The sequence below is a fragment of the Lepisma saccharinum genome, chromosome 7 (assembly GCF_977018435.1).
Source record: "Lepisma saccharinum chromosome 7, izLepSacc3.1, whole genome shotgun sequence".
In the NCBI taxonomy this organism is placed as follows: domain Eukaryota; kingdom Metazoa; phylum Arthropoda; class Insecta; order Zygentoma; family Lepismatidae; genus Lepisma; species Lepisma saccharinum.
The window spans coordinates 68954342-68982184 of record NC_139235.1 but is presented as its reverse complement, the minus strand read 5'-3'; the positions used below and the strand labels follow the sequence as shown (position 1 = coordinate 68982184).

The 27843-nt window shown below is 38.6% G+C and overlaps 1 protein-coding gene across 2 annotated transcripts in view; it reads left to right on the top strand.

Moving 5' to 3' along the window:
- Positions 1–27843, top strand: part of LOC145989902 (uncharacterized) — a 346996-nt gene that overhangs the window by 228029 nt on the left and 91124 nt on the right. For both annotated transcript variants that reach the window (XM_083125397.1, XM_083125396.1), the window contains exon 3: positions 23752–24283. In XM_083125397.1, the coding sequence (XP_082981523.1) occupies positions 23752–24283 (532 nt within the window). The remainder of the gene's footprint in view (positions 1–23751; positions 24284–27843) is intronic.

The window sequence follows — 27843 nt, the reverse complement described above, 5'->3', positions numbered from 1 at the left end:
GGATTGCAGAATGCAAGAGGTTTGAGGTTTGATTCAAAATCACAGACAATATATGCTGGGTGTTCCAACAAGGCTTCAAACTTTTTGAATTTTGCTTTTTCACTTGGATTAGGCATCACCATATGAACAGGTTTATAATTGCCACAGTATTTCAGATGCTCAATTAACTTGTTTTTGGCAATTTCTGCATTCACTTCCCGAACCCCCTTCACCATTTTTTGACCATCAAATACACTTAAACATCTTCTACACAACTTGAATATTGTATTGGATTTGTCTAGTTGTGTTCTCACTAAAGCTTCAAGATTATGTATCAGAGTGTAATGATATGTGCCTTCCCCATTAATTAAGAGCAGATCAATCGGAATTGCAGATTCATCATCAAGTGTGCTGATTCTGAGAGGATCTATCAAGCAATTGTCACGGCCAGTGGAACAAGTAAATACATTAATAGATAATTGTTTTCCATTGATATTCCTGGCCTTTTTTTCAAATTTGTCAATATTCTGGACAGACATTGGATATTCTAAACCCTCCATTGCCTCATCAAAATCATTTTCATGTTGTTTATAATAAGTTATTCGCTGAGGATCCTTTGAAACTGGATACAAAGCAGCTAAAATACACCACAAAAAGCATTTCTGGTCATTATTTTTTATATTAACCACGGCTGTTTTGTTTTTGATATTGGCAGGTAATGGCACATAAGTGGAACCTTGTAATGGGTTGAATTCAGAAATATTAACATATAACTTGTGTGAAGATCCGCATAGGCTACATCCAGACTCTTTTGCTGCAAATTCAGAGTGTTTAATATTCAATTGATCTATCAAATTGCTTATTATTTTGTCTGAATTTGTATTTGAATATACCGGTACAGTTTCTGTTATGTGGGGCTGTGTAAATTTTGTGCCATTTGGCTTCTTATATTGTGCAAATAATTTGAGGGACAGTTTATAAGACCCATTTTGTGCATTTAGAATTGCCTGCACATTAGGATTTACACTGTTCAAAAAATTCTTAATGCCACATCTTGGCTCTGATACAAACCGGTAATCCCTTAATTGGCCTTTAAAACTGCTATGGATAGGTTCATAGCGTGGCTGCTTTGCCGGTGAAGCATTAAAAGGTGTTTCATGCTTCCTTTTCAGACCAGATGTAGATGGTTGTGTTGATGACTGTGCAGAGCAAGTACCTTTATGTTTATATGTGAAATATTCCAGATTATATTTTCTATGGCATTTAGGGCATATTTTTGTGGGAGTTCTGCATTTGTCTGGGTTACAAATCTTTTGGTGTCTGGCCCAATTAGAGCTAAATATATTTTTATGGCATTGGTCACAATATTTTTGTTTTGGTATTTTTCTTGTTGTTTATTATATAAGATTTTCTGGGCTTCAATTCAAAACTTTATACTTAATAAAAATATCAGTTAGGTTCAGCTGTGTGATTTGTATATTTAGTGTATATACTTAATATTAATAATATTAATATTATTATTAATTTTTATCCTCGGTTTATTATATAATTTTTTTGGGTTTTAAATCAAAACTCTATGCTTATCTTATAACAGGTTGTAAAGCCAATAGCCTACAAGTGGAAAAAAAAATATTCATTCACACTGACCTAGCACAAATACCTGCACAGACATGCATGTCTAGAATGGCAATAACCTTGTTATGTATTGATTTTTGTATAACAGGCTGGGACAGATATAAGCCTGACCCTAAATAAGAGTGGATTACAACAAACAAGCTGGATGTAACAAATATCAGGCAAAATATTGTTCAATATACCAGAAATATGAATAATTATATATTAAAACAAACAGGCCTGTAAGTATGAGAAGCACTGTAACAACACATCTGTTCTCCTCAACCACTCTCACAATAGTGGCTGATGCAATTGTTTGCACGCAAAGCTTTATTACTCGGGAAGCAAAAATCAATACATAACACAGTGCTAGGTCATTGACATTCTAGAGGGGCTCTGCATATAGATAAAAAAATTGAACCTGGCATCCAATTGAACTTAAACCTGAAGTAAATATGTATATGTAGGTATGGGTTTTAGCTTAATTTCAGGTATAGCCAAAAAAATATCAATTTTTGACAAGTTTATGGACAAAAATCCGGCTGATGCAATTTTTGTAAGTATGGGCAAATCTGCTTGAGGGGGGGTTCATACTTTCCGAAGAGCATTTTTATAAAAATCTTGGATTAGGCAGGGTTCCACACTTGAACAAAAAGCTCATATGGGCATGTTGAGGTAGTTTTAAGTGTAGCCAAATCTGCATGAGGGGAGCTCTTCCTTTCTCAGAAAATATTTGAGGGCATTTTTACAAAAATCTTGGATTAGGCAGGGTTCCACACTTGAGCAAAAATCTCATATCGGCATGTTGAGCCTGTTTTAAGTGTAGCCAAATCTGCATGAGGGGAGCTCTTCCTTTCTCGCGCTGGTTATATTGTAAATACAACTACTACTGTAATGCGTGGCGTTACTGCACAGACGCCTGGGACAGTATAATAATCAAACACATATTTAGAATGTGGGTCTAAGGTATCCAGCCCCTTCCCCCTCCTCCACCGACGTTCTTAACAAGTGCTTAAATCAAATGAGCAAAATACCTGTTTATCATTTGTTGTATAAAGAAGGCTATTCATTTTCGCCGAACTTCTATCAAGCTAAGCATCAGAAGAAATGGATCACGCACCTTTGCATTGACAGTGCATGCAAGAATTTACTACAACTACTAAATAATCAAGAACTTTACATTTACTATCCACGAAGTTTTTACATCCACTCTTACTGTTGATTATTTTGTGATTATTCTATCATTTCATCAATTCATCGCGCATTTTCAACGTTGCGATTAACCAAGATACAGAACAATGACGCTTATTTTAATTATTAGGTTAATTTACGTCGTTTTTCTGCCATTTTGGCTAATAGCGACGATGAGGATGAGTGATGATATGATGAAATTGATGAATGGACACTCACAAAGAATAACCATGCCCAGGCCGGAATTCGAACCCGGGACCCCTGGCGTTGTAGCACGATGTGCTAACCACTCCGCCACGGGGGCCGGCAGAGAAAATAATAGAATTAAAGGAAGCGAGAAACAGAGGAAGGGAGGAAAAGAAATAATGAAGCGGGAGGCAAAATGAGAAAGAGAAATGAGAAGATAAGATAAATAAAGATGCGTGGGAAAGATAAACATTAAAGCAAGAAGAAGAGAGATATAGATGCACAAGAGAGAGAAAGAGAGAGAGAGAGAAAGAAGAAGTGAGAGAGGGAAGAGAGAGTGAGAAAGAGAAATAAGATAAGAGAAATAAGAAACATGAAAAAAGAGAGAAGGAGAGAGAAATTAGATGAGAATATAGAAGCAGACAAAGTTAGAAAGGTAAAGATAGAAGGAGATAAATAAAGAACCATAAGAGAAGAGGAGAGAGACGGAGAGAGAGGAAGAGAAATGAATGGGAGCTAGAGAAAGGCAAATTCTGAAGCGAAATAGAAAGAGACAGAGAGAAAGACAAGCAAAGAGAAAAGGGACAGAAAACAGGAAGTACATGTAGATAAAGAAATGAAAACGTGAAGAGGAAGTAAGCACGAACAAAGATATACTGAAACGGAGACAAGACGATACAACGCTAGAAAGAAGATACGAAAATAAAAAGAGTTACAAAAACAAGGAAGAAGGTAAGAATAAGTAGGCAAAATTATCCTTGCTCAAACGGAGATGGGTCAAGTGACCAACTTCATTTGCATGCAGAAGAGTTGATTATAGGCAAGGTGAGACCTGGAATGAAAGTAGTCGAAACAATAATTAATGAATGCTAATTTGATTAATTGGCAGTTGTACGATGTATGAAGCTACAAGAACTCTCACTTCCCTACTCTTGGGTACTCATTCTGGTAACGGCCTGTAGAGGCGCTTGGGGTCTACTTTGCAAGTGTTTTAAATGGACGTTCTGTTAATTGGCAGTTGACCGCCCGTTGGTTCATATTAACCAAAGGGTGTACTCGTCAACCGGAAAGCTGCGTTGAAAAATTCAACAGCCAATCTGTGAAAAGATGCGTTGTAGTGCGTACACTGTGAACGCATTTTTCTTCTTCTTCTGTAGCGCACGAGTTCAACGTGTGGTGTGCTGTGCTGCATTCAAATGCGCACCCTTTGAAGTTTATTGCCATTTTGTGGGGGTAAGGGAAGGAGTGTCTCTCTTTCAATGTGCAACTGGAGTCTCGCTGTCCTATCAATGCTTCAGCATCGCTGGATCTATTTATTGGGTATGAAGCAGCTCGTTGCTAGGTCTCGGTAGCCGATTAAGAGTCATATTTTTCTCTCAGGCCCGTGGAGTTTTTTCTTGAACTTTTGTTTAAGTCCACTTTATGCACACATAGGTTAATCGGGACTGACTGGACCTACGAATTCAGTCGGGTACCTCGCCTCACCCAGAATCAATTCTAACTTACACTTGCACTGTTTTTTGCAAACAATATAATGGTACTGTGGGGAACCTTAGCTAACTTCCATGTTTTACAGAATAGAGTGATGTTTTGTAAAAATAGGGGTTCAGCGCTGGAATAGATGAAGAGAGAGCATTTGAGTCTTAAAAAACGGCATAATAATATGGCCAAAAACCTGGCAGCTGGGAGGGGAGATCACCCGATCGCTCTTCCCATGGATCGGCGGCTGCCTGCAGTTTAGAAGCAGGATCCGAACCAGTACGGGCGACATCAGTGGCAGAGTGGTTAGCACGTCGCGCTACGACTCCAGGGGTCCCGGGTCCGCAGCTTGGGCATATCTGTTCTTTGTTCTGTCCCTTGATCAATTTCATGGTATTAAGACTCATCCTCATCGTCGCAGTTAGCCAAAAGTGGCAGAAGAGCGACGCTAAATAACAAAAAATATATATGCAGCGTGTATCAAAAGTCCGGGAACACTTTAAAAAATATGTTGTAGCCAAACGAGTAGCATTACAAAGTGACAAAGTACATAATTTCAAACAGTAAAGTTGTAAGTTTTTTCTCATTGCAGGTGTTACGTGTAGTTCCATATATCGTCGCTAGGTGGTGTCATAATCAAGATGGCGCTTTCTGGAGCTGGTCTTTGTTTTTAGGATATAACTTATGCACTAACTGTAGTCTGTACGGTTTCATGTTTAATTATTTACACAAAACACGCCACACAGTCATTGTTCACATTTCCAATTCACGTGAAGCTCTGCGTATAGATTTTCTCGGACTCCTTGTGAAAGCTTCTCTCACTCGTTCAATGCCATTTTCACTCACACCTGGCCGACCACTTCTCTTCTTGACACACAAACACCGAGTTTCAACAAACTTTACATGCCAATTGTAGATTGCCTTCCTGGTTGGTGCTGCTTTCCCGTACTTCATCCTAAATTTTCGTTGGACGTCCGTTGCACTCTTCGTTTTGTCAAATTCTAGCACGCAGAAAGTCTTCTCAGCTTCAGAAAGCGCCATCTTGATTATGACACCACCTAGCGACGATATATGAAACTACACGTAACATCTGCAATGAGAAAAACTTACAACTTTACTCTTTGAAATGATGTACTTTGTTACTTTGTAATGCTACTCGTTTGGCTACAATATATTTTTTAAAGTGTTCAAGGACTTTTGTTACACGCTGTATATATATCGAACCACTACGTGGTTCCACTGTGTATCGAACTCGGAAACCCTTGATTAGAAAGCAACGACATTACCTCTGTGCCATCAGGGAGACCCTTCATGGATTACAAGAGGTACGAAAATTTCATAAAATAACCTAAGTAGAAGGAAACAAAGGATATGTAATTTTCCTGAATATGTTACAACCAGTGGCGACCATTGGGTTCCAAAGCTGGGGGGAAAGTACCGAAATTGGGGGTGCAAGAACAGTTTACTTACCCTTGGTAGATGATTGATTGATTAATTCAGTTGGTGTTTTAAGTCCACGTTATGCACAGTACGGCTAATCGGGACTGGACCTACAGTTTCACGTGGGATCCGAACTACGCAGCTTCTTGAAGCTTCAAGGTTGCTTCACGCGCATGCGCTCCCAACTGCTGCAAGTATACTTCCGACAGGGTTGCCAGTCTCGTTTTTTTTTAGCCAGACCTCGTATTTCACGTTGGGCAAGGCATTGACTTCCATTACATACGAACGCGATTAACATGTACCTGAAGTCACTTTTCTTTCCGGACATGCGATAGCAAGAAATTAGTTGTCATCAATGATTTGGCTCTAAAATGTATTACGACGATCTCTATTTTTGCACAAAAAGATATTGTAAATCAAAAGCATTATATTACTTCAGCAAATACACTACTATCACAGATACAAGTATAAATGTTGACTATACTTCAGACAAATTTTCCTACGTCTTATGGTGAACCTGCGGGATAGATTGTGACGTCATGCACCTGAAAGAAGAAAACAATGAGCTCTATACTGTCAGTGTTGATGATTGATTCATGTATGTGCCTCCACCGGGGATCGAACCAGGGATCCCTTGATTACAAGGCGACGAAGCTACCACTGCGCCATCGGCGAGGCCTCCCCTTGGTAGATAAGGTGGCAAAAAGTGGGGCGGGGGGCAAGTCCTCCACGGCTCCCTAATCGCCGCCACTGGTTAGAACAAATTCTCATCAGCTCTAATTTTTCAGAAGCATCTTTTGCTGTTCGATTTCCGCTGGAGGATCATTTCAGTGGATTGAATTCCGCTTCAGGGTCAGTTCTGATTAGCCTGTATGCAGAAAGTGGGTTTTAAAGCAACAATGCGTAAGAGTTTCTTACTCACACCTTCTTATACCCTGCCCCTGAGTAGTTTCGCTGAAAAATCTCCCATCCAACAACAGGAAGCCACGGAACAGCCTGGCATGTTTTCTCCTGGTCCTCCACCAATCCGTTGACGCGGCAGAGACAAACTGGGGACCATCCTGAGCAGGACGCGTGACGGACGCAATTAATCAATTGGCATTAAACCGCGGTGCAATTTGTCACGCATCGGGACAACAATTAACCTGATGGAATACACGGTTCCGGAACTGGATCGGATCCCTCACACTCTAGACGAACACGAAGGTCCCGGATTCAGGATTAACAGAAATGCCTCCGTATATCAAATGAACAGCAACCGAACTGGAACAATTATATTTTGCTGCACACAGAATATAAAATTTTCTACAGGTGAGGAGTCAAAACTGACTCCGAAGTGGTGTGTTTGTATTTCCCAAGTTCTATTGTTATACCCTGGACATTACACTATAGTTCATTATTTACTTGGAATGTTGTGTTTGTTCTTTCTTTAATTTGTCAAATATTCAAGATGTCACAGGCAACTATACTCTGTCCAAGATATCTCTGGAGAAGAGCCGCGCAAAGCGGCAGAGGAGAGAGATCGAGTGGGCAATACGAAGTTGTACACGGTGCTGCGAAGGCTGGTAACTGTAGTCGCTTCCCTTTCTCCACGCATTCCCTCTCACGTGTTCATTGGTGGAGCCGTCTCGCGCCACTCCTTGCGCAGAGACTTGGATTCGTTCGCTTTCTCCCGAGATAGTTGGGACAGAGTATAGTATCAGATGAACAAATAGCCTAATCTATATATGTCAACCTGGCAAGATGTATCAACAAGCTAAAAATAATATCTCAACACGATAAGGATAGAATGAAAATACCTAGAATAATAGCGATGTGTATTTAAGTTTCTAAATTGTTGCTAAGTGCATTCACAAAGAATAAATCTTTTATTAAGGTACAACAGCATGTTTTGTTTACCACGATTGGGTGATTACCAAAGTCTTTTGCTCACTACTTCAGGAGCGAAGTGTAAATTCATAAACAGACTCAAAGGTAACACCATTCACGTGGTGGGAGATTTCAGGTGGAAATTTCTTTATATCCTTGCATGATGCGGCTCAGGGGTTCTCTAGGCCTCTAATCAATGGCTAATTGGGGTAATCCTGGGTGGGTGGGAGTAAAGGTGGTCGGAGCGTGGTGCTGATCACATCACTTCCACAAATGGATTGTCTTCATGGCGTTTTGCAATGCGCAGGGGATATTTTTATTATTATTATTATTATTTTGTATAGTTTTACCATTTACCGATGGTAACTGTTATAACACCTTATATAAGATCGTAAGTGTAGTTTGCTCACCGCCATTTTGTCGCTAAAACGGAATTTTTCGAACTTTTAGTTTATTTTTCAGGAAGGTGCCAAGTAAATTTTCTGCCAATGTTTAGCTTTTCATTAATTAAAACTAAATAACTAATTTACTAACTAAACCTAAAATTACTGGGTTATTACTTTTAACACACAATTTCATCTAATTTGACTTTTATTTAGCGTCACTTTTCAGCAACTTTTAGCTAATCGAGACGATGAAGATGAGTGATGATATAATGAAATTGATACAGGGATACTCACAAAGAAAACGCATACCCAGGCCGGGATTAGAACCCGTGAGCCCTGGCGTCGTATCGTGTTGTACTAACCATTCCAGCACGGAGGCCGCCATTTTCACCACCCTAAAAGTGTTATCCCCCTCAAAAGTCTCGGCCGACCCCCGTGGCGTGATTAGCATATAGCGCTACGACGCCAGGGGTCCCGGGTTCGAATCCCGGCCTAGGCATAGATGTTTGTGAGTGTCCATTCGTCAATTTCATCATATCATCACTCATCCCCATCTTCGGAAATTAGCCAAAAGTGGCACAAGAAGCGAAGTAAAATAAAGCAAATCATTCAATCAATCAAAGGGCTACAGCAGGATCGCGCACACTTTTCCGGTTTTGTCAGTGGTATCTGATAAACCGTTGACAAGCTGTCACAATGTACAGGATTGCGCACAAAAAAATGAGGCGATGTTGTCAGATGTAAAATGTTCTGAAGCCGTTCTCACTTCTCTTGTGTTTGTGTGTGTGTGTGTGTTGGTGTGTGTGTATGTGTGTGTGTGTGTGTGTGTGTGTGTGTGTGTGTGTGTGTGTGTGTGGACTTACACGTGTTTTTGCAGTCATTAACCTAACCTAACCTAACCTAACTTTTAAGTTTGAGTAAATTGGTATGATTTACTATTTTATTTCTTATTTCTCTCCCTCTTCTTGTCTAAAGAAAAAACAGTTTTGCTCACAGACTTTAAAGCTATCAAAGTGGCAACGTTCGATCAAAATGTGTGCACAAAACAGGTCAGTGAGATTTGTGCGCAATCCTGGATCTAAAGAGTGCGCAATTCGGTTGTCTCGAATCAAACACGCTCCTTCAGTCGGCAGTTATCATCTTCCTGCAAAGTCCTCCTAATAATCAAAGCCCGCTTTTGACAGAAGCATTTCCTTTAAGACTGTTGCTATGTAAATTCTTCCAAAAAAAACTTACAGCAGACAGTACTTTACACAGAAGCATCTCATGTAACATTCCGGTTCGCTTTTGCGATCGCGTTGTATAAGATATACAGCACGAAAAGCACAACAAGTTACACCATCTATGGTTAGTGCAAGGCGTTTACATGTAACAACTAAAATATTCTTCTGTATACGCTGTAAACTATTATTTAAGCAGCGCCATTGCTTTTGTAAATAAAACATTTTCATAGGAGACGTTCTTCTTCTCTGTTGAATAGTTATCGGCTTTTAGAAATGTGAAGTGATACGTTGTTTACATCTCAGTCGGCCGCCATTACATCTACACTCGTGACCTAGAGGTCGCTTCTGATTGGCAGTGATCAGAACGCTACATTTTAAAAGTAGCTTTGGTACTGCTGCAACTACTCTACCAAAAAGTAGCTCGCTACGCTACTCCTGTTCGCTACTTGCTACTTCGCTATTTTTGCGCTACTTCTGCATAAAAAAACTTAATACAACAAAATGGCTAGTATGATAGTTGTACTTACCTGAAAGTAGATTCTGTTATTTTTTACCATGATTCTCGCCATTCGATAATTTTGATAGCAGTGTTTCTTCAGTTACTATTTTTTACTATAGTGTTTGAGAACAACGTACCTATGTAAGTGGCGTATGAATTCAAATTAAGAATTGATATCTGAGTATTGCAATTAGGGTGTTGCAAAAATTAATGATTACAACTATACACAAATAATATTTGGTAGGATTATTTATGTTTATATATCAACATTTTTTTTAGAATAAATATTTCATTTTTTAATAGACTGATATGAGGGCAGTATTTTGAACGAGAAATATATATCTTACTGACTCTTTCAAGGATGATAGTTGTCGTGAACATGATGGATAACCAGATTTTCTGAGTAATAGAAATGCGTAGAAATTGTATTGCTTCTCCCAATAACAATTATTATTACCAGCTCAATATTACTATATTGATTCTAGTAAATTGAAGTATATTGGAATAAGCATACTACATCTACGAAATGTCGTTAATGTCCAATTTTTTTGACGCTGTTGCCGCATTCAAATTTACCTCAAAATGTTGAGAAGAAATCTAGCTGTAGCTAAATTCTCGCTACAACTACAGGAATTTTGTAGCTTCGCTACAGCTACAGCTACACTTTTCAAAATGTAGCCGCGCTACAGCTTCGGCTACAAATTTTGTAGCTCGCTACAGTAGCGACGCTACAAGTAGTACACTACTTCCGACCATTGCTGATTGGTTATTCTGCGACAAATGCTACGGAAATAGAGCCGGTTCTATCCTTGAGAAATGCTGTGAAATATGCCTTTTCACTTTACGCGGTAGCATTTTGATCATGACATAAATGTTTAAAAAATGCTGTAGATATTGCGTCTAAAGCGGGTCTAACAGAATTTACTGTGTCTGGAATGAGATTTTATGTGTGAAACATTACATTTTCGGCTGACTTTCATTTTCCAGAGGGGCTGTAGCCACTCTTGACTTCCCTATCATTTCCGGATGTTTATTCCATGCGGGACATGACTCACGCACATGGCTTTAAACGACAGGTGGCGACAATAGACTGTTGCCGATTACAGCTAATGAACAGCCGTGTTTCGTTGTGTTCCCTACACGGGCGACGAGGTGTTTGCATGGCGCTTTACGAAAGGACATGCTCCGGTGTGACACCTGTCGGTGCTTCTGAAAAGCCCTTCTGTGACAATTTTTTTTTTTTTAGGGGTCGCTTGATGTGTACGTAATGGCCCTCGAGTCATCGGACGAGTTGTTTAATTGTTGCTCTCTTCATAGGCTGGCTCTCATTGTTGCGAGGGTTGATGAAAATCCCGGTGACCGCTCACTTACTAGTCCAGACAACTTAGAGTTCAACCTGGACATTAAAAAAAACGAAACGGATCTTACTGGAATATCTACTACTAGCTATACTCGAGTTGAATTTGTTACAAAAAGTCCCAAAGAATCCCGCTGCGGCATTCTGGAAAATGACGTCATCAATATGGCCACCGTCGGACAATCTTTAAACGCGTATAACTTCTCACAGAATAGAGATAAAATCTTCATTTTTGCACCAAATTAAAGGAACTCCATTGGATAATTTACACAATAAAGAATATTATATGTACGAGGGCTGATCAACAAAGAGCGAGACTGCTTTTTATGCACAAATCCTGTATCGTTACATGTGTAATTTGCATATAGGACAAGAATGGGATTTCGTACATAATACTCAGATATGGCAGCACCATCGGATCCTTTGTTTGGTAGCAACGCTCTTCTGGCACTGCGTGCGTACATTTCGCAAAACACACAATGGACGTGACGCAGGAGGAGCCGTATTCAGCAATCAAATTATGTTGTCGCTTAAAGCTGTGATGGTGAAACGGTGATGCTTTTCTGGAATCAGATATAACTGGCGATGAATTGTGGGTGCACCACTACGATCCAGATGGGAAACAAGCCACCACAATATGGAAATGGCCAGGGTCTTCCAACACCGAATATGGCGTAAGTTGTTCCATCTGCAGACTGCAGGTAAGGTGACGGTGATCATATTCTTTGACTGTAAGGGAATGGTGTGCCAGCACGCAGTTCACCCGCACACTACCGTTATAGCAGAATACTACACGTCATTGTTGGCGACACTGACGAGGCACATTGTTAAGAAACGACAACCTCCTCATCGGAATGGGTGGCAACTTCATCATGACAATGCACGACCTCATGTGGCAAATCACGTCATGACATATTTGGTGAAATTCAACATCACCAATGTACCACACCACCCATATATCCCCAACCTAGCACCCTATGACATTTTTCTGTTCCCTGCACTCTAATCAAAGCTACCGGGCCATGGTTTTGTGGACTCTCAAGCAATGCTGAAGAAATGTGAGGCGATTCTCAATGATCTCACAAAGAATGGCTTACATGATGTGTATGCGGACTGGCAGAAATATTGTCATAAGTGCATTCAAGTCGGAGGATTACTCTGAAATATATCATGTAAGCCTGCCACCAGAATAATAAATATATATATAAAAAAAATCTCACTCCATGTTCATCGGCCCTCGTATATTAACAAAAACTGGAGAAAATTAGATTTTCTTTACATGTTTTAATGTTTTTGCGTAATTACTTACTAATTATAATAAATATTTCTTAATAATAATTACAGAGCAAGGCCGCTTTGTGCCTGATTCTCGCAAGCAGGGGGTAGAAAATAAGGGTGGAAATAACAGTTACGCAGCTACGATGATACATTTTTATCCTTCTCTCATCCAAAAGGTCCCGTTACATAAATATGTAAAGAGACCAATGAAATATGTAGAAATGTGTAACATAATATTTTTCGCAGTTTTCGGTGATTTCTTTCATCATTGTGCTAATTTTTAGGTTCCAAGCAGAAAAAAGTAATCATTCTAAATTAAATTATTCTTATTTTTATTTGAACAATATATTTTCAAATTATGAGTGTTGACTGACCTACAATCACTATTCTCGGAGCTTTGAATTACAATTTGTCCTATGAATTTTCAAGTAATTATTGTACATTAATTTCTCCATAAATTTACTTTATGACGTTGGTTTTACTATTCCGAGTGTTAGAAATTATCATTTTCATCAAACTTATATATTTTAAAGTTATTATTACAAATTAATTCAACATATTTTTATTTTAAGAAGTTACCGACCTCCGTGACGGAGTAGTTAGCACAGCGTGCTACGACGCCAGGAGTCCCGGGTTAGAATCCCGGACTAGGCTTCAGTGTTCTTTGTGACTGTCCCTTCATCAATATTATTATATCATCACTCGTCGTCATCGTCACGATTAGCCCCGATAAGCAAAAAAACCGAAATAAAATCAATCAATTAAATTTTTACAATAATAAAACAATGAACATAATGAAACTAATGTGTATGAAATACAATATTAAAGAGAAATTGAAAAATACGGAAAAGAGAAGTTGTCCTAACGGGAACACTCAGCAATCACTCTTTTTTTAAAGATATAAACAACAGCATGCAATGGATGATCTTGAATTAGAATAGTGTCCAATTGAAATTTCTGAAGTAGAGCTAGTTTCTTATCGAAAATAGAAGTTTCAAGATTGAAATTTGAGATATCACGTTGTAATCAAGTGAAATCATAATCTGTAAGGAATGTAATTTTTCTTTCATTTATAAAAACAGCATTGTAAAAAGTAAACAATAGTGTGTGGAAGAATTCACAACTGCAACTTTTACATTTATTTCATGCTAAATCGCATGAGCTTTTTTTTGTAGGGTTTTTGCACCTAATCAACTGTATGCCAGAGAGACGGGTTCGAGCCCTGGTCGAGTCTACAGTTATCTCTGGAAATTCTATATTGAGTCTCATATTTTCCTGCAAGGAACGGAAAAGGCAAACAAGCAAAATCCGCTTTAAAACGGTAGAGAAGACAGAGCGAGATTTTCTAGAGGTGGAACCGCTCGAAAGGATGTTCCGAGTTTTACGCTGGGAAGATCTGAATTCCGGAGCAGAGCCACTTCACGTGACAGCTATAGGTACCCTCACCCTCCGTTGTTCCTCAGGGTCGAAGAAGTCGCGTATTACATTCCCTTCATTTCCTGTACCTGGTTGGGGGTTGGGGGAAGCCCCATGGTCTCCTCTGTTTTCTCCAAATCACGCTTCCGAGTGGAGACGAGGAAATTACGTTTCCCGTTTGGTCGGGAATCTTCTTTTTTCCCTCTCTCTCGTCTCGGGAATGCGCGAACAATCTTCTTCATTTTCTTCCCTGATGGTCGACAATGGCTCCATGGAAAATTCATGAATGCCGAAAAGGAGTATCTTTTCTTTTCATGGTGTCCATGTGCTTTTGTCTTGCTCCAACCCGTGTCACTCGAACTACCAAAAATCGGTGGGCCAAATAATTGTTCTGCCGGAAGGGTCTGTCGATATAAAATCATTGAAGCCGTTTCGGTGTTCATTCCTTAATCTCTTTCCTATCTTCATCCCTTGAATGTTTTTTCTTGCACTTTAAGCGAAGGATTTGTCCAGAACTTCTGTCTGGGGGATGAGTTCATATTTAGGGGGATATAAGGATATATTTGAACGAAAATGACCATAAATGGGGTCTTCGTTAAAAAATTTAGAGTTGTTTAACAAATTTGGGGTGGTGTTGGGGTGTGTGGATAAGCCACTGTATAAAAGCCATACCAACGTTTAGGCTCTAATTCCCAGACAAACCAAAAAAATCGATATTTTTCGGTGTTATTTTTTCCAAAAGTGTTATTTTTAATACTTTTAAATGTTATTTCCCCCAATATTTGTGATTTTATTTTAGCACTCCATTCATGCAAAATGTACCTATCCGATGTTACTGATCCCGTGAGGCGGTAGATGCATGCTCGACATCCCGCTAGAACCCCGCCGCTTTGTTCGGTGATGCAATAATGCAATAATGGAAAACATCCATTTACATGTGCTTTCAAATACCTGTTGATATTTTTCCATGTGTAGCACGCGCCATAGCTTTTTTTTTTGGATAAAAATTTGGAAAAAGTACACTCATAAGTATGGTACTCAGGGCCGTTACTAGCTTGATCAGTTTGGGGGGGGGGCTCAAATGTAAGATTTTTTCTATCAAACTATTATAAATTAACAAACTATTTATACACCATATATGCCTGTACTGTATACATACATTATATATGTATGTATGTGTGTGTGTGTGTGTATATATATAGTCTTGGAAAGAAAAGGGTCAAGGGCCTCCTCGGTGGCGCATGGTAGCATCATCGCCTTGTAATCAAGGGGTTCCGGGTTCGATATCCGGTGGATGCTCATAGTGGTTCGGATCCCACTTTACACTGTAGAACCAGTCCCGATTAGTATTACTGTGTATAAAGTGAACTTAAAACACCAACTCAATCAATCAATAAATTGGAAAGGAACATAATTTTCCTATGTAGCCCCAAACAGTCCATGGATATACTCTTGCGAAATCCACAGCCATTATTCGGGAAACTAAATGCAGAATGAACTCATTAGCTTAATGGCTGATACACCAAGAACAATGTTATTAGTCTTTAGATTTGCAAATTTGATGGAAGAAAATTGAGAATTAGATAAAAACATTTTCCGTGGTTTTAGATATAAAGTCCTGGAACCAGGTTTACAAGTATTGGCAACAGTGCAAATATGAAATGTGTGCGTAATGAGATCAAGCTAGGCATCTCATGTATACAGTTCATACCGGAATCGAATCCGGTATCTCTTAGTACAGGGCGGGCCCGAGTCTTCTATGGTATCTGATTGTGTTCACTTGGGAAATGATGACGATAAGAAATTATATGCACACGTCTAATTTCTTAAAATTAATCTTATTTGTGTGTGGAAAACAATATATGATGGCACTGGATAAAACAAAGTTTCCACACGTTCAAATGATTACGCTCTCGTCTTTGGTTCGGCAGGTTCAATAACCTGCCTGGGTTCGATTCCCAATGGAGGAACATAGTTGTTCGGATCTCACTTTAAACTGTAGGTCCAGTCCCGATTAGCCTTACTGTGTATAGAGTGGACTTAAAACACCAGTTCAATTAATAATAATATCGAAAAGTTCAAGGTTCGATCGCTGATGGTCAGGCCGGTAGCCAGAATTTGATTTCGGAAGGGGCTTATCCCTTATCGGCAGCCGCCATCTAAAGACGAAAAGGTTGGGGGGAGTAGTAAATGCGCTGAAAGATGAATTTCTTGGTATATTGCAAATTACCATATACAAGATGTTTAATCCTACTACACATTATTAAAATCAGATATTTGTAGGATTTCTGGAAAGGACTGCAGCTCCCGAGCCCCTTCCCTGGGTATGTCCCTGTTTGTATTAGTTCCAAAATTTCTGTGCTGTTCCAACATCGTGAGGACAATTTGGGAAGTACTTGAAAGCGATATGGAAGCAAATTCTGCTCTCGAAACTATTGAACTCGATGTGATGACCACGCGCAACCGAATGAAAGAACTCTTCGCAGGCCTTGTCCCTCAATATTAATTTTACTGACTAATTGTAAGTTTCTCTCGGCCTCCTCGATGACGCAGTAGTAGCGTCGCCGCCTTGTAATCAAGAGGTCCCGGGTTCGATATCCGGTGGAGGCACATAGTGGTTCGGATCCCCAATTAGCGTTACTGTGCATACAGTGGACTTAAAACACGAACTCGATAATTGGAAGGTTTTAGAAGAACAAAACATCGTACAACTTTGCTTCTTTTCACCCTGCTTTTACAGTTTTTCGTCCTAAGAATTCCACTGAGTATAACACGCTACGAAACCAGAGGTCGAAGGTTCGGACATTGGACAGGTATGGTTGTATCATGCCTGTCCCATCGCCATCCTTCGGCTCATAATTCATCCCCATCGTCGCATTTAACCCAAGAGGTAGAAAAGCGGCGTAATATAGAAATATATAAATGATTGATTTGGTTTATTTTACTTCGCTTTTCTGACACTTTTTGGCTAATCGGGAAGATGAAGATGACAATGAGTGATGTGAAATTGATGAGAGGACCATCATAAAGAACACACACGCCCAGTCCGGGATTCGAACCCAGGACCCCTGGCATCGTAATGCACCTTGTTAACCACTGCACAACAAAGAGAAACAGAAAATGCTTGATGAGTTATTTGCTTCTCCATAACTCATGATTATATTATAAGCATTATTCGCTGTATGACTAGGAATTAATTAATTTGTATGTCTAGCCAACCTAGCCACCTAAGCAGTAGCAGTTTCCGCATTTGCAGGTGGAGGCTATATGAAGAAAAATCACAGAGAGTCAGAAATATATACAAATTTTGTAACATAATACTTATAGAGCATGCAGACGGCTGTAAAAACAATTGCTACATACCTAGTTTCTTCCTTAATTGAAACGTGGTTTATTCTTCATTATACATGAGATCAACCACCCTGGGAGTCGAACCCATGATCTTGTGTGGTAGTCAGACTCTCTTTTAGAATGCCAATATGTTGGATATTTGGTCGATCCTGATCCATTGTCTCCAGAGGAAGACAATCTGGCAGCTTCTCATTCGACATTTTACTCGCGATGGAGGAAAACGAGATCACAAACACTTCGTGATGCTATCTTCTCGCGTTTACAGAAGTTTACTACCGCTCGGACAACAAATCCTACTTCAAACTCTCTGACAGATATCAACTGTCCACCAAATCAACAGATGAACCGAGCGCTCCGATGCTTCTCCGAATTTTCAGAATGTGGCCTTTCCCCTCCTTTGCAGGGCAGGTCATTAGCAGGAGGGTTGAGTGCATGTGAGAAGAACCGCAATGTCATTCATTCCCGCGCTGAAAAAGGGACAAGCAATTGGATTATCTTCTTTGAATTTGAAACGCATGGGGATATCTTTTCTGAACCATAAAATAATTAACCCAGAAAGTTCTAGCCACCCGTAGCTAAATCTTCCTGATTGTGTCGTCCTTTCGGCGCCCATGGTGCCAGTGCAGGGCCAAATAAAGAGAAGGTGCGGGTTTTGGGGGGATCCTCGATCTGCTGTGTAGCAGGAAGGAAAATTGCATTTTCAATAGGTCTCAGACTTCCCTGAACGGGACGGACCACAGAACCATTAACTGCAACCTCTCCCAATACATCTGTTTGTGTTCAACGAGCAAGAAACAGGGAAATAAGACAGAAATGCCTTGCTTGGGTTCGTGGTACTGAAAATTGAAGAAATGTTTCAAACTGCAAGCAAAATTTACTGAAGAATTATTTTGCAATATTTGTCATCAAAGTAAAATTTCCAGCAAATACAGAACAGTTTCCCGGGGCCACGTGGACGTTTGCCGGGGCCAGTGCCCCCGCGTGCCCCCCTAACGACGTCCCTGATGGTACTTTTTTATTTTTTTAAGTTAGAACACAAAAATTGTTGAACTTGCGCTGTATTTTTAACTCTTTACGCAGAAAATGTGTTGAAATTTTCGAAGAAGGCCACAATTCTTATTTTTATGCCAAATTCGCGTTATTTCGCCATTTCCAATTCATGTTCTTTCCTTCATTCTAACTTTTGCATGTTGAACATACTTAAGACATATTATCATAGAAACAGTTATTATATACTGTAAATATAGAATAGATTTATATTGCACTTTTTTCGCCGACCTACGTAGTGGAGGGGTTAGCACAGCGTGCTATGACGCAGGGGGCCGGATTTCGAATCCGAACCTTGCCATGGGTGTTCTTTGTGAGTGTCCCTTCATCAATTACACCATATCGTCATTGATTTCCATCGTCGCGATTAGCCAAAAGTGGCAGAAAAGCGAAGTAATATAAACAGTCAATCAAATGCATGGTACTTTCTTTGTACGATCTTCCTTTATTGTTGGCAGACCTAATTTGTTTTCACTCTAATCTAGAGGGTGAGCCATAATTAAGCTAATACTTATAACAGTGAAGCATGTAACGTTTAGTATATTTTAATATATGCAAGAAACGTAAGGACTTGTTACCATGTTGTTCAGATTCCGTTATGTCATATTTATTTATTTACTAGCTGATTACCTGGCGTTGCCCAGGTATTTATTTATCCCAATCTTTTATTAGACAGAAAATAATGAATTCTAACTATAGTGTAAAATGTAACTAATTTTATTTACAGGCATTTAAATGTATAAGTACAGTATACAAATTATAAAGTAAAATCTTTTACAAATTCACTATAATATTCATTCAACTCAAAAGTTGATTATGAACAACATTTTTAGTTGCACCTCCAGGAGCAAGAATAAATAAATTGAACGGCATTGGGAGTGTCACTATTCATCTTAGCGACCCCGAAAGCTATGTATTCCACACTAATATCGGTCGTTTTACATGTAACCCCCTTCTCACCCCACCCCTAGGGACGCCAGGGGTGTCTTAACCCCACAGTATTTCTTTCCAGATTGTAAGTCATATGTGTACCATGTTTGCTTGAAATTGCTCCACGATAGCAATATCGCACCTTGTGTGTAGGCAACCAACTTTGCCGTGCTGTGTAGCAGGAAGCATAACTTGCAGGATATGACACGAAAATGCCTTGCAACAGAATGATATTTTATGTCACCTTCCCACCCCCACCCCTAGGGGTACCATGGGTGTCTTACCCCCACAGTATTTCTTTCAAGATTGTAAGTCATATGTTTACCAAGTTTGGTTGAAATTGCTCCAGGCGTAGAGAGTTATGCCGGAACAAACATACAGATACATATATACAAACATACATCCATTTTTATATATATAGATTTCTTGTTTTGGATCGCCAAGTTAAGGCACAAGCCTTTTCTTCCACTTACCAATCTCTACTTTGCATTTTATAAATTGATTATAATACGTAAGAGCTTGAGAAATATATAAGAATTAAAAAAAAAAGAGAAAGAAAAAGCATTCAAAAACACAAAAACATACATACACTTTAAGAAATGTAAAAAATACACCTAAAACATAAACACACGCATAAAAAATACTCAATAAAGAGGAGAATATATGCGTGTTCGTCCTACTAGTTTGTATCAAGAAGGTTTTCATTTGTTGTATGTTTTCTGTTGTCAGTACTGATAAGTTAACTCCAGAACATGATGTCTTAATTTTGATTTGAATACAGTGTCCGCTACAGGAAAAAAAACAACTAACTCTCTAGCCTTCTTAAACCCGAAAGTTCATGGCTGCAGCAACACAGGCCTTCTATCTGGCCCTATCCTGAGCAAGATTTATATCTTCTTTTCCATCCCTATCGATTTCCTTTAGGTCCATCTCAACGTTATCTCCCCATCTTCGTCTTGACCTTCCTACTGGTCTCTAACCATCAGTTTTCCCAACAAGAATCCTGTAAATTCTTAATTTTGTTTTACAAAACAAAGTCATAAGATGGCTTTCGTTGTCCTAACGGGAACGCTCAACAACACTCTTTTTTAGATAGAAACGACAACATGCAATGGATGATCTTGAATTTGACGTGCCAGATAATTTTGCATTAGAATAGTGTCCAATTGTAGAGCGAGTTTCTTATCGAAAACAGAAGTTTCAAGATTGACATTTGAGATATCACGTTGTAATCAAGTGAAATCACAATCTGTAAGGAATGTAATTTTTCTTTCATTAATAAAAACAGCATTGTAAACAGTAAACAATAGTGTGTGGAAGAATTCAGAACTGCAACTTTTACATTTATTTCATGCTAAATCATAAGCTGTTTACATGTATGGTTTTTGCAGATTTTTAGTGCATATTTGCATGCATATTTCTGGTATTAATTTATTTAAGCCTCCAACAGAGAGAATCTCCAATTACAGGAAAGCTTACATATTCTATTCAAATAATGAACATGTAACAGTGTAGAGTACATGCAAACACACACACACAAACGTATTTGTACATGCAAGATAATAAGTGAAGTAAATATTTCCAACTGCAGGACTGGAACATATATCCATCCATATACACATACGAAATTTATTCATTATTCAGAACATAACCCTGACATAATATTGAACAAAAATAAATAACAAAAATATTTAGCATATATATAACATACATAGTCACCATAGATACAAGAGTAGAATCAGGAAAGAAGAGGGTAAATTTATTTTAGAATAATGGAAAATAATACACGGTGGAATTGATTAGTCTGTTTCAAAAAATAGTTTTAATGTTTTTAGATACAAGAAAATTGGCAGACTGAAATCCATATTTTCATGCGTTACAGAAATATTATTATATCTAGAAGAGAGTCTGAATAAAGGTGATGATTTGTATTTTAAGTGTATAACTATACGTGCTGTAACTATACCCTTCGTGCCTCCCAGAGAATACCAGTCTTCTTGTCTGCTTCTGTTAGGTTCAGAATTGTAGTTATTGGAGGAAAGGGCTGAAGTGAAGACTTTTGTACCTGATTGTTCTGTTAACCTAGGGCAGATACAAAAAAACCCGAAGCTACAGATAATGGCCAGACCTTTATACCACTTGACAAGGCAACTTTGCAACGACTGTCTTTTCCTTCTCGACTTCTGCTGCCTCAGGGAAAAATCAAGGATAAACTTTACCTCTCTCCTCCGTCTCTCTTTTCGATTATCATCCTGAGATTTAGTCATGGTTCGTAAAGCTCAGACGTTCAGAGAAACAAACTAAAACTAAAAAGAGAGCGAGAGAGAGAGATGCAGACTTTGAGATCTTAGGGGCAATATGAGCGTTTCGTCATAAAGTTTCTCCAAGTTCGGACTCTCTTAAGTTTAATGATTTTCCGCGGTGTTAACACGAACCCAAGGAAAGGGTTGGGGACGGAGACAGAGAGAAGAAGAAACTGGAGATGAAGGATCCCGCATTATAATCCGCTGGTTGAGAACAGCGTTCATCTTCAACTTAAATATGCAATAGAAAGTGAGGAGTTTTTATAAAAATACTTTTGGAGAAACTGTTCTGTGCGCAGTTTTTTGAAGTTTGCTTTCATTGTCCTTTATGGACAGATGCTAGTTGGGACGGGACCAAGGGTTTTAAAATGGGTTCTGAATTGCTATGTGCCTCCACCGGGTAGTGAATTTTGAAAATTTACATCAAAAAATCTGGTAAAGTCAGGGAAATGAAGGTATGAATGGAAAGTCGGCGAATTTTTGAAAATACATCCAAAAACTCGAAAAGTCATGCGATTTTGAAAACGTATCCTGTAACATGGAAAAGTCGTTGAAGTGAATGAAATGGCTAAGGAAATGTCATGGAATTTGGAAAACACATCCAAAGACCTGCGAAAAACAGGGAAAATCAAGTTTTAGTATTTAGCAGAATTTGAGAATGAATAACTCCTACTTTTAAAAGATTCTCTCGGGCTATCGACAAGGTGAGTTGTGTAGACTTGTACCCTGAAGATAAGAGTGACGTTAGCTCTCGAAAGCTTCGGAATCTTTTCCACAACTCACCTGGTGGATAGCCCGAGAGAATCATTTCATCATTCGTCGCCAAGTAAGCTTCAAGACTTACTTCAACTCCTACTTTATCCTTAAACCATCTTGGTGATGGGAATGCACTCTATATAAAATGTCTTTGTAGTTTATTTTTCTTCATTGAATGTTGAATAAACTTTATTATTTTTAATAGCAAGTGAGTTTTAAACATTTAAAACTTGATTGTTACCATGTTGAAACAGTACAGGATGGTCTGGAAATGTATTTCAAAATTGCCTAGAAAATCTGAAAAAGTCAGGGAATTTGTTTTGCCGAAATTAAAGGGAACGTTGACATTGTAATTTACACTAACTGCCTTTACTGAATTAAATTGAATGTATCAGTAACATGCTGTTTATTCAAACTAATTTAATGTAAATTTCAACTACTGTTGTTATTTTGAATGAGAATAGCTTATTTTTACCTTTTTTCAATAATCCTAATTAGTAGAACTCTGACCCATTTAAACAACACTTACTAGTTCAGTTATTCTAATGTCTCTTTCAACGCGTTTCAGCAACTTATATTACTTGAATTACATATAGCACTACGGTTTTGGAGTGTTTTTAAGTATTGCTAATGCACATCACTGTTTCTAATGTGCATGTTTTTGATGACTAGGTTATATTAAATTTTCATTCTTTTGTTTGCATCCATATAACGTAGGGGGCCCAAATATCGTCCCCTAGTCACTTTTGCGTACCTGGAGACCATATCAAATGTCGTGAGAGCTCCAAAATTTTATATAACCTTCGTCAACTATCTCTTTACCTAGAAACCAAACCAAAGCGCTTGGATAATCTATTGTTAGTATCAAAACAAATTAATTTTGTAAGTACTCACACATCGCAAAACCAACAAATGGGTGCCTAATTTCGTCCCCCTAAACAAGATAGAAAAAAGAGGGTAATAATGACTTGCCAAGGTATGCATGTTACTTATAATAGGTTATTACAAAAGTGAACATAATGAACATAGTGGAATGTAGCAAACTGAAAACATGAATTTAGCACAAGTCAGAACAAAAAATAAACTTAAGTTATTATCTATTTGTAAGATGAGCCTTTAGTCTTCCAAGCAAATATCACAAATAAATTGCACACAGTTTTTGGCGCAGGAGTATGTTTCGTGGAACTACATGAAACATTTGTGCAGCGGATCCCGTGGACGAAATTAGGAACACGACGGGGTACGAAATTTTCACAACTCGCTCTGTGTGCCTTCCCAAATCCTGGAATGCCGGCGCTGATTGCACTCCTAGCTAGAGGGCCGAGATACAGAGGGGGACGAAATTCGGGCCCCCTACCTTATAATTGTCCACTACCATATTAATATGACACCCTGTGTATAGTCCCGATCTGGCAACATTGTAATCGAGCTTTTATTCTCTTTCCAGACACAGAAATAGTGAATGGTAACATCTTCACTGCGGTCGGCCGGAAGATGTCCATGTTGCTGTCCGGCTGGCGGAGTGAGGAACCGGACAACACCACCTCACGAGAACACCACACCAACGACCTAAACATACTGGTGCGCACCAAGAGGACACTCATGGCGTTCCAAGGGAACGAAAACGAGACGCACCCCATCCGCCACGCCAAACACCGCACCACCAAAGTGGGCACCAGGTCGCACCAGAGGCACAGGAACTCGACCGCAGTGCAAGATGCGGTCGTCGAGAACAATAATGTTAGTGTTGGCAACACTGCCATGTGGCCAGCGGACATTGATTCTAATTGGACCTCCACCAGTTCCCCCGGTGACGTGAGGCAGTTAGGGGAATCCCCAGTGAAGAGGAGGTTGGAGATGTGCTACGGGACAAACGAGGTTCTCCTCATCATTGGGATAACGTGTGGAGTTAATTTTGCCTTTATATTTGTCGTCATGACGTTCGTCCATTTCTGCAATAGGAAGAAGAAGACACCTGGGTAAGTTCATCACTACACTGTGTAGTCGAAACCTTTCCACAAAGGAGCATAGGTAAGGTTTCAACGCCGGTCTTCACTCACCCCAGTATCGGAATGAGAAATCCTCCTTAAACGGAGTAATTTCCTAGCTTTCTGTCCTCCAAAGCGTAGAAAGATTCAAACTCACTTCAAACATTCTCTTTTCTCAGTATTCTGAATAAAACACCTTTTGGCACACCAGTCAGGCACACCATACTTGCAATTTTCCTATTCCTTATTGTGTAAGTCCGATTTGCATGATACAATTATTACATTAATGACTTGCGATTTAAGCATTGCTAAGTTTTCATTATTTATCATTAGCAGTGCTTTTTCCTCACGGTACGCAACGGTACGTCGGTCCGGCACCTTTTCATGTGTGATCATTCATGAACATAGTACAGTATTCTAAGTAGATCTAATAACAAACACAAGAGCAAACCAACTTGAAGACTACCAGAACCTTTCTTCCTAGAAAACAAGCACTGAATTAGTATTATTTCTAGAACATTTTGGTGAGTTGAACCCCCAGAGAACCTCTATACGTCCTTGAAATGACGCAAACTTTGGAGTTATTTCCCGACATCAGCTGAAAGATATATTGATGATCTCATTATGTCTATTATACTTTTGCAACCTTTACGCAACAGTTGAAATATATTGTCTTAAAATCGTCCACAGTCATTGTCGTGACAATGTTATTTGAACGAATCATTGTTGTTAAACACATTATTGAGATCATACCATTGTTTTAATACACTTTCAAGAGCCTTCAAAAAGCATTTCTGTGTACGATTTGCCCTAGGTGGCGTAGAGAGTATTGCCGTCTTTATAAATAGTATTATCATATGATAGGCTACATGGTGCGATTGAAGGGGGTGGGCAATTCCCACTCCTCTGTCTTGAACCATCCCACCCTCTGGTTATGAATAACACATCCCAATCAGGATTCATTATTTCCCACCCACTGGATATGTAAGCTATATTATTTAATATAACATACCTACCTAATGATTTTAGAGCTCTACAGCTAGATATTAAAATATATATTATATCGTATGTAATAAGTAGAGCTCGGATGTGTATGTAATTTCAATACATTTTCTATTCCTTTCTAGATACATACCTTGAACTGGAAAATGTCAACGAATTATATAACTGAAATGATTATGCATAGGTTTTGTTACATATTTTTACATATTTGCTAGGATATTACATATTTTATATATTTGCTAATTTACTTTACATAAAAACATATTTTGGTATTATTTCCTATCTTGATCCTTTTCCTATGTTTTCGATCTCTGACACATGAAGAAAATTTGTACCTCATATGATGTCATATTTTCTAAACAGTGAGATGCATAGTGCTTTCGGTCATCTAAAATTAACTGCAAATTCGAAAGACAAGCTGAAGGCCAAAAAAAAAAAAAAATATACGGGACTGTTATTTATCGAAATATGCCCTTCCTTTCTCGTATATTCTCGTTTCGCTTTTAAGTTTAGGCAAAGAATCTAGAAACTTGGCATCCGTGGACAAGAAAGCTACTTCCTGTACGTAGCGAATTACACAATATGTTCCCTTCACTTGTACAAAAAGTACAAAAGTAGCTATGCATGTAGCATTGTTCTTTCTGTAGAAGCTTCTGTTTACAATTTGTTTCGAAAATTACAGAGCTCTCTTACATATTTACTTACATATTATACAATAATTTGCGATGTGAAAAGTAATTAATAGTTGACAAAATTGGTTTCATAAATATGTACACGTTGCTGTGTTTTTTGACTTCATAAATTTGATACAATTTTTAATTTGATCAAATTATGTCCTATAAATTATGTTGAATATGTTTAAATAGAATAAATATCTAGCAGAATTCTTGAAATTGCTTAGATACAGATTGTTATTAATGTTACATATCCTTTTGATAATACATATTTAGGAACATATTTTATCAATTATTGTTACATATTTATGTAAATATTTTGTACTTTGATATTACATAAAAATCCGAGGTCTAGTGATAAGTATTGCTTTTCTAACTCACTCTGCTTGCCAAAGATGTCGTTGCAACAATTTATGTAAACTGTAAGGAATGTTTTGTATAAGTCGTTGTATGTTTGTTACAGTTACTATCAGTTTCTAGATTTCTTTGCAGTCTTTAGAATAATTTACATACAAACTGTACCATTTGGAAAGTTTGAGGTTCGGAAAACGCATCACCTGAAAATCGCACCGTTGCAGAAAAAGTTTTTTCCCTTTCATTTTTCTCTGTGTAGTAACTCAAGCGAGAACTATATTTACACTGGAGAATGAAAAGAGATGGAGGGATTCCTCACCCATTCGTTCAAGCACATCAATGATTGACTCCAGCGCTCCCGCAGGAAGCATGAACCATACCCGTGAAAAGGGAAAGGGCTAATATTAACAGAAGCTCACAATGCGAGCAGAACTCCAGCGAAAGAATAGCGGGCGGAAGCAAGTTCTGCTGGGATGGCATAGTTTTCGAAGTCAAACTTTGTACGTGTTTGGCTAATGTAGTGTAAGACGCTTTATCAAATATGTTCTGCCTCTAACCGTAGAAACTTGGTGTGAAAAATTTGCTCAAACTCGCGGGTGGGAAGTTACATGTTTAAAGATTTGATACCATGTACGCAGTGTGTCACATCTTAGTAGTATCAGAAAGGAATCTTTACATAGTTCTCTGAATGTTAGTGACAATGATTTCTACATTAGCATGTAATATTAATTGGACATTTTCCAATTAAAGTTTAAAGCATTAGACAAAATCCAATTAACATTGCATGCCAAATCTTTATATGTTTGGCAAATAAAATCTGTTTCTAAACAGCCGAACACAAGACAAGAACAAACATGGCAGACACGAAGGCAGTGGCGGCGATTAGGGGGGGTGAGGGGGGCAATTGCCTCCCTACTTTTGGCCACTTTTGCCCTCACACTATGCTGAATCTTATATACAAAGGGAAGTATACTGCCTTTTCCCCCCAGTTTTGGCACCTTGCCCCCTCCCCCGGTTTTGGAACCCAATCGCCGCCACTGCACATCTAAACAGTCATGATGGACAATCGATACAATGGTAAAGAAATTTTAAGAAAACGATAAAATCTTCATTTTTATGTGCAATATATCTTATTCTGTGAGCAATGTGTGCCAGACATTGTGGCGAAAAACGATCAAAATGCTTGGCAACGTCGAAAAAATAACGGTCGTAATCCAAATTATCTTACTGGTCCAGTCTATGATAGTTTTCTTGTGAATTATTGGGAATTATTTTTCTATTACCCTATGAATGTAGTGTTTTAAAGCTATATCGAAAGTAATTATGGGTGGAAATGTGTACGGAACCGTGTGCATTCCGAGTGTTAAATTAATTTTTTTACGCAAATTTGAATTATTTCACTCGTTCGTTTTGATTGATTTGCAAGGTAAATTACTTCCACGGCACTTCACTGGATGGGCCAAAGTAGTGTCAATATATGCCTTTGACTGCAATTCTGATTTCTTGACCAAACGACCGCAA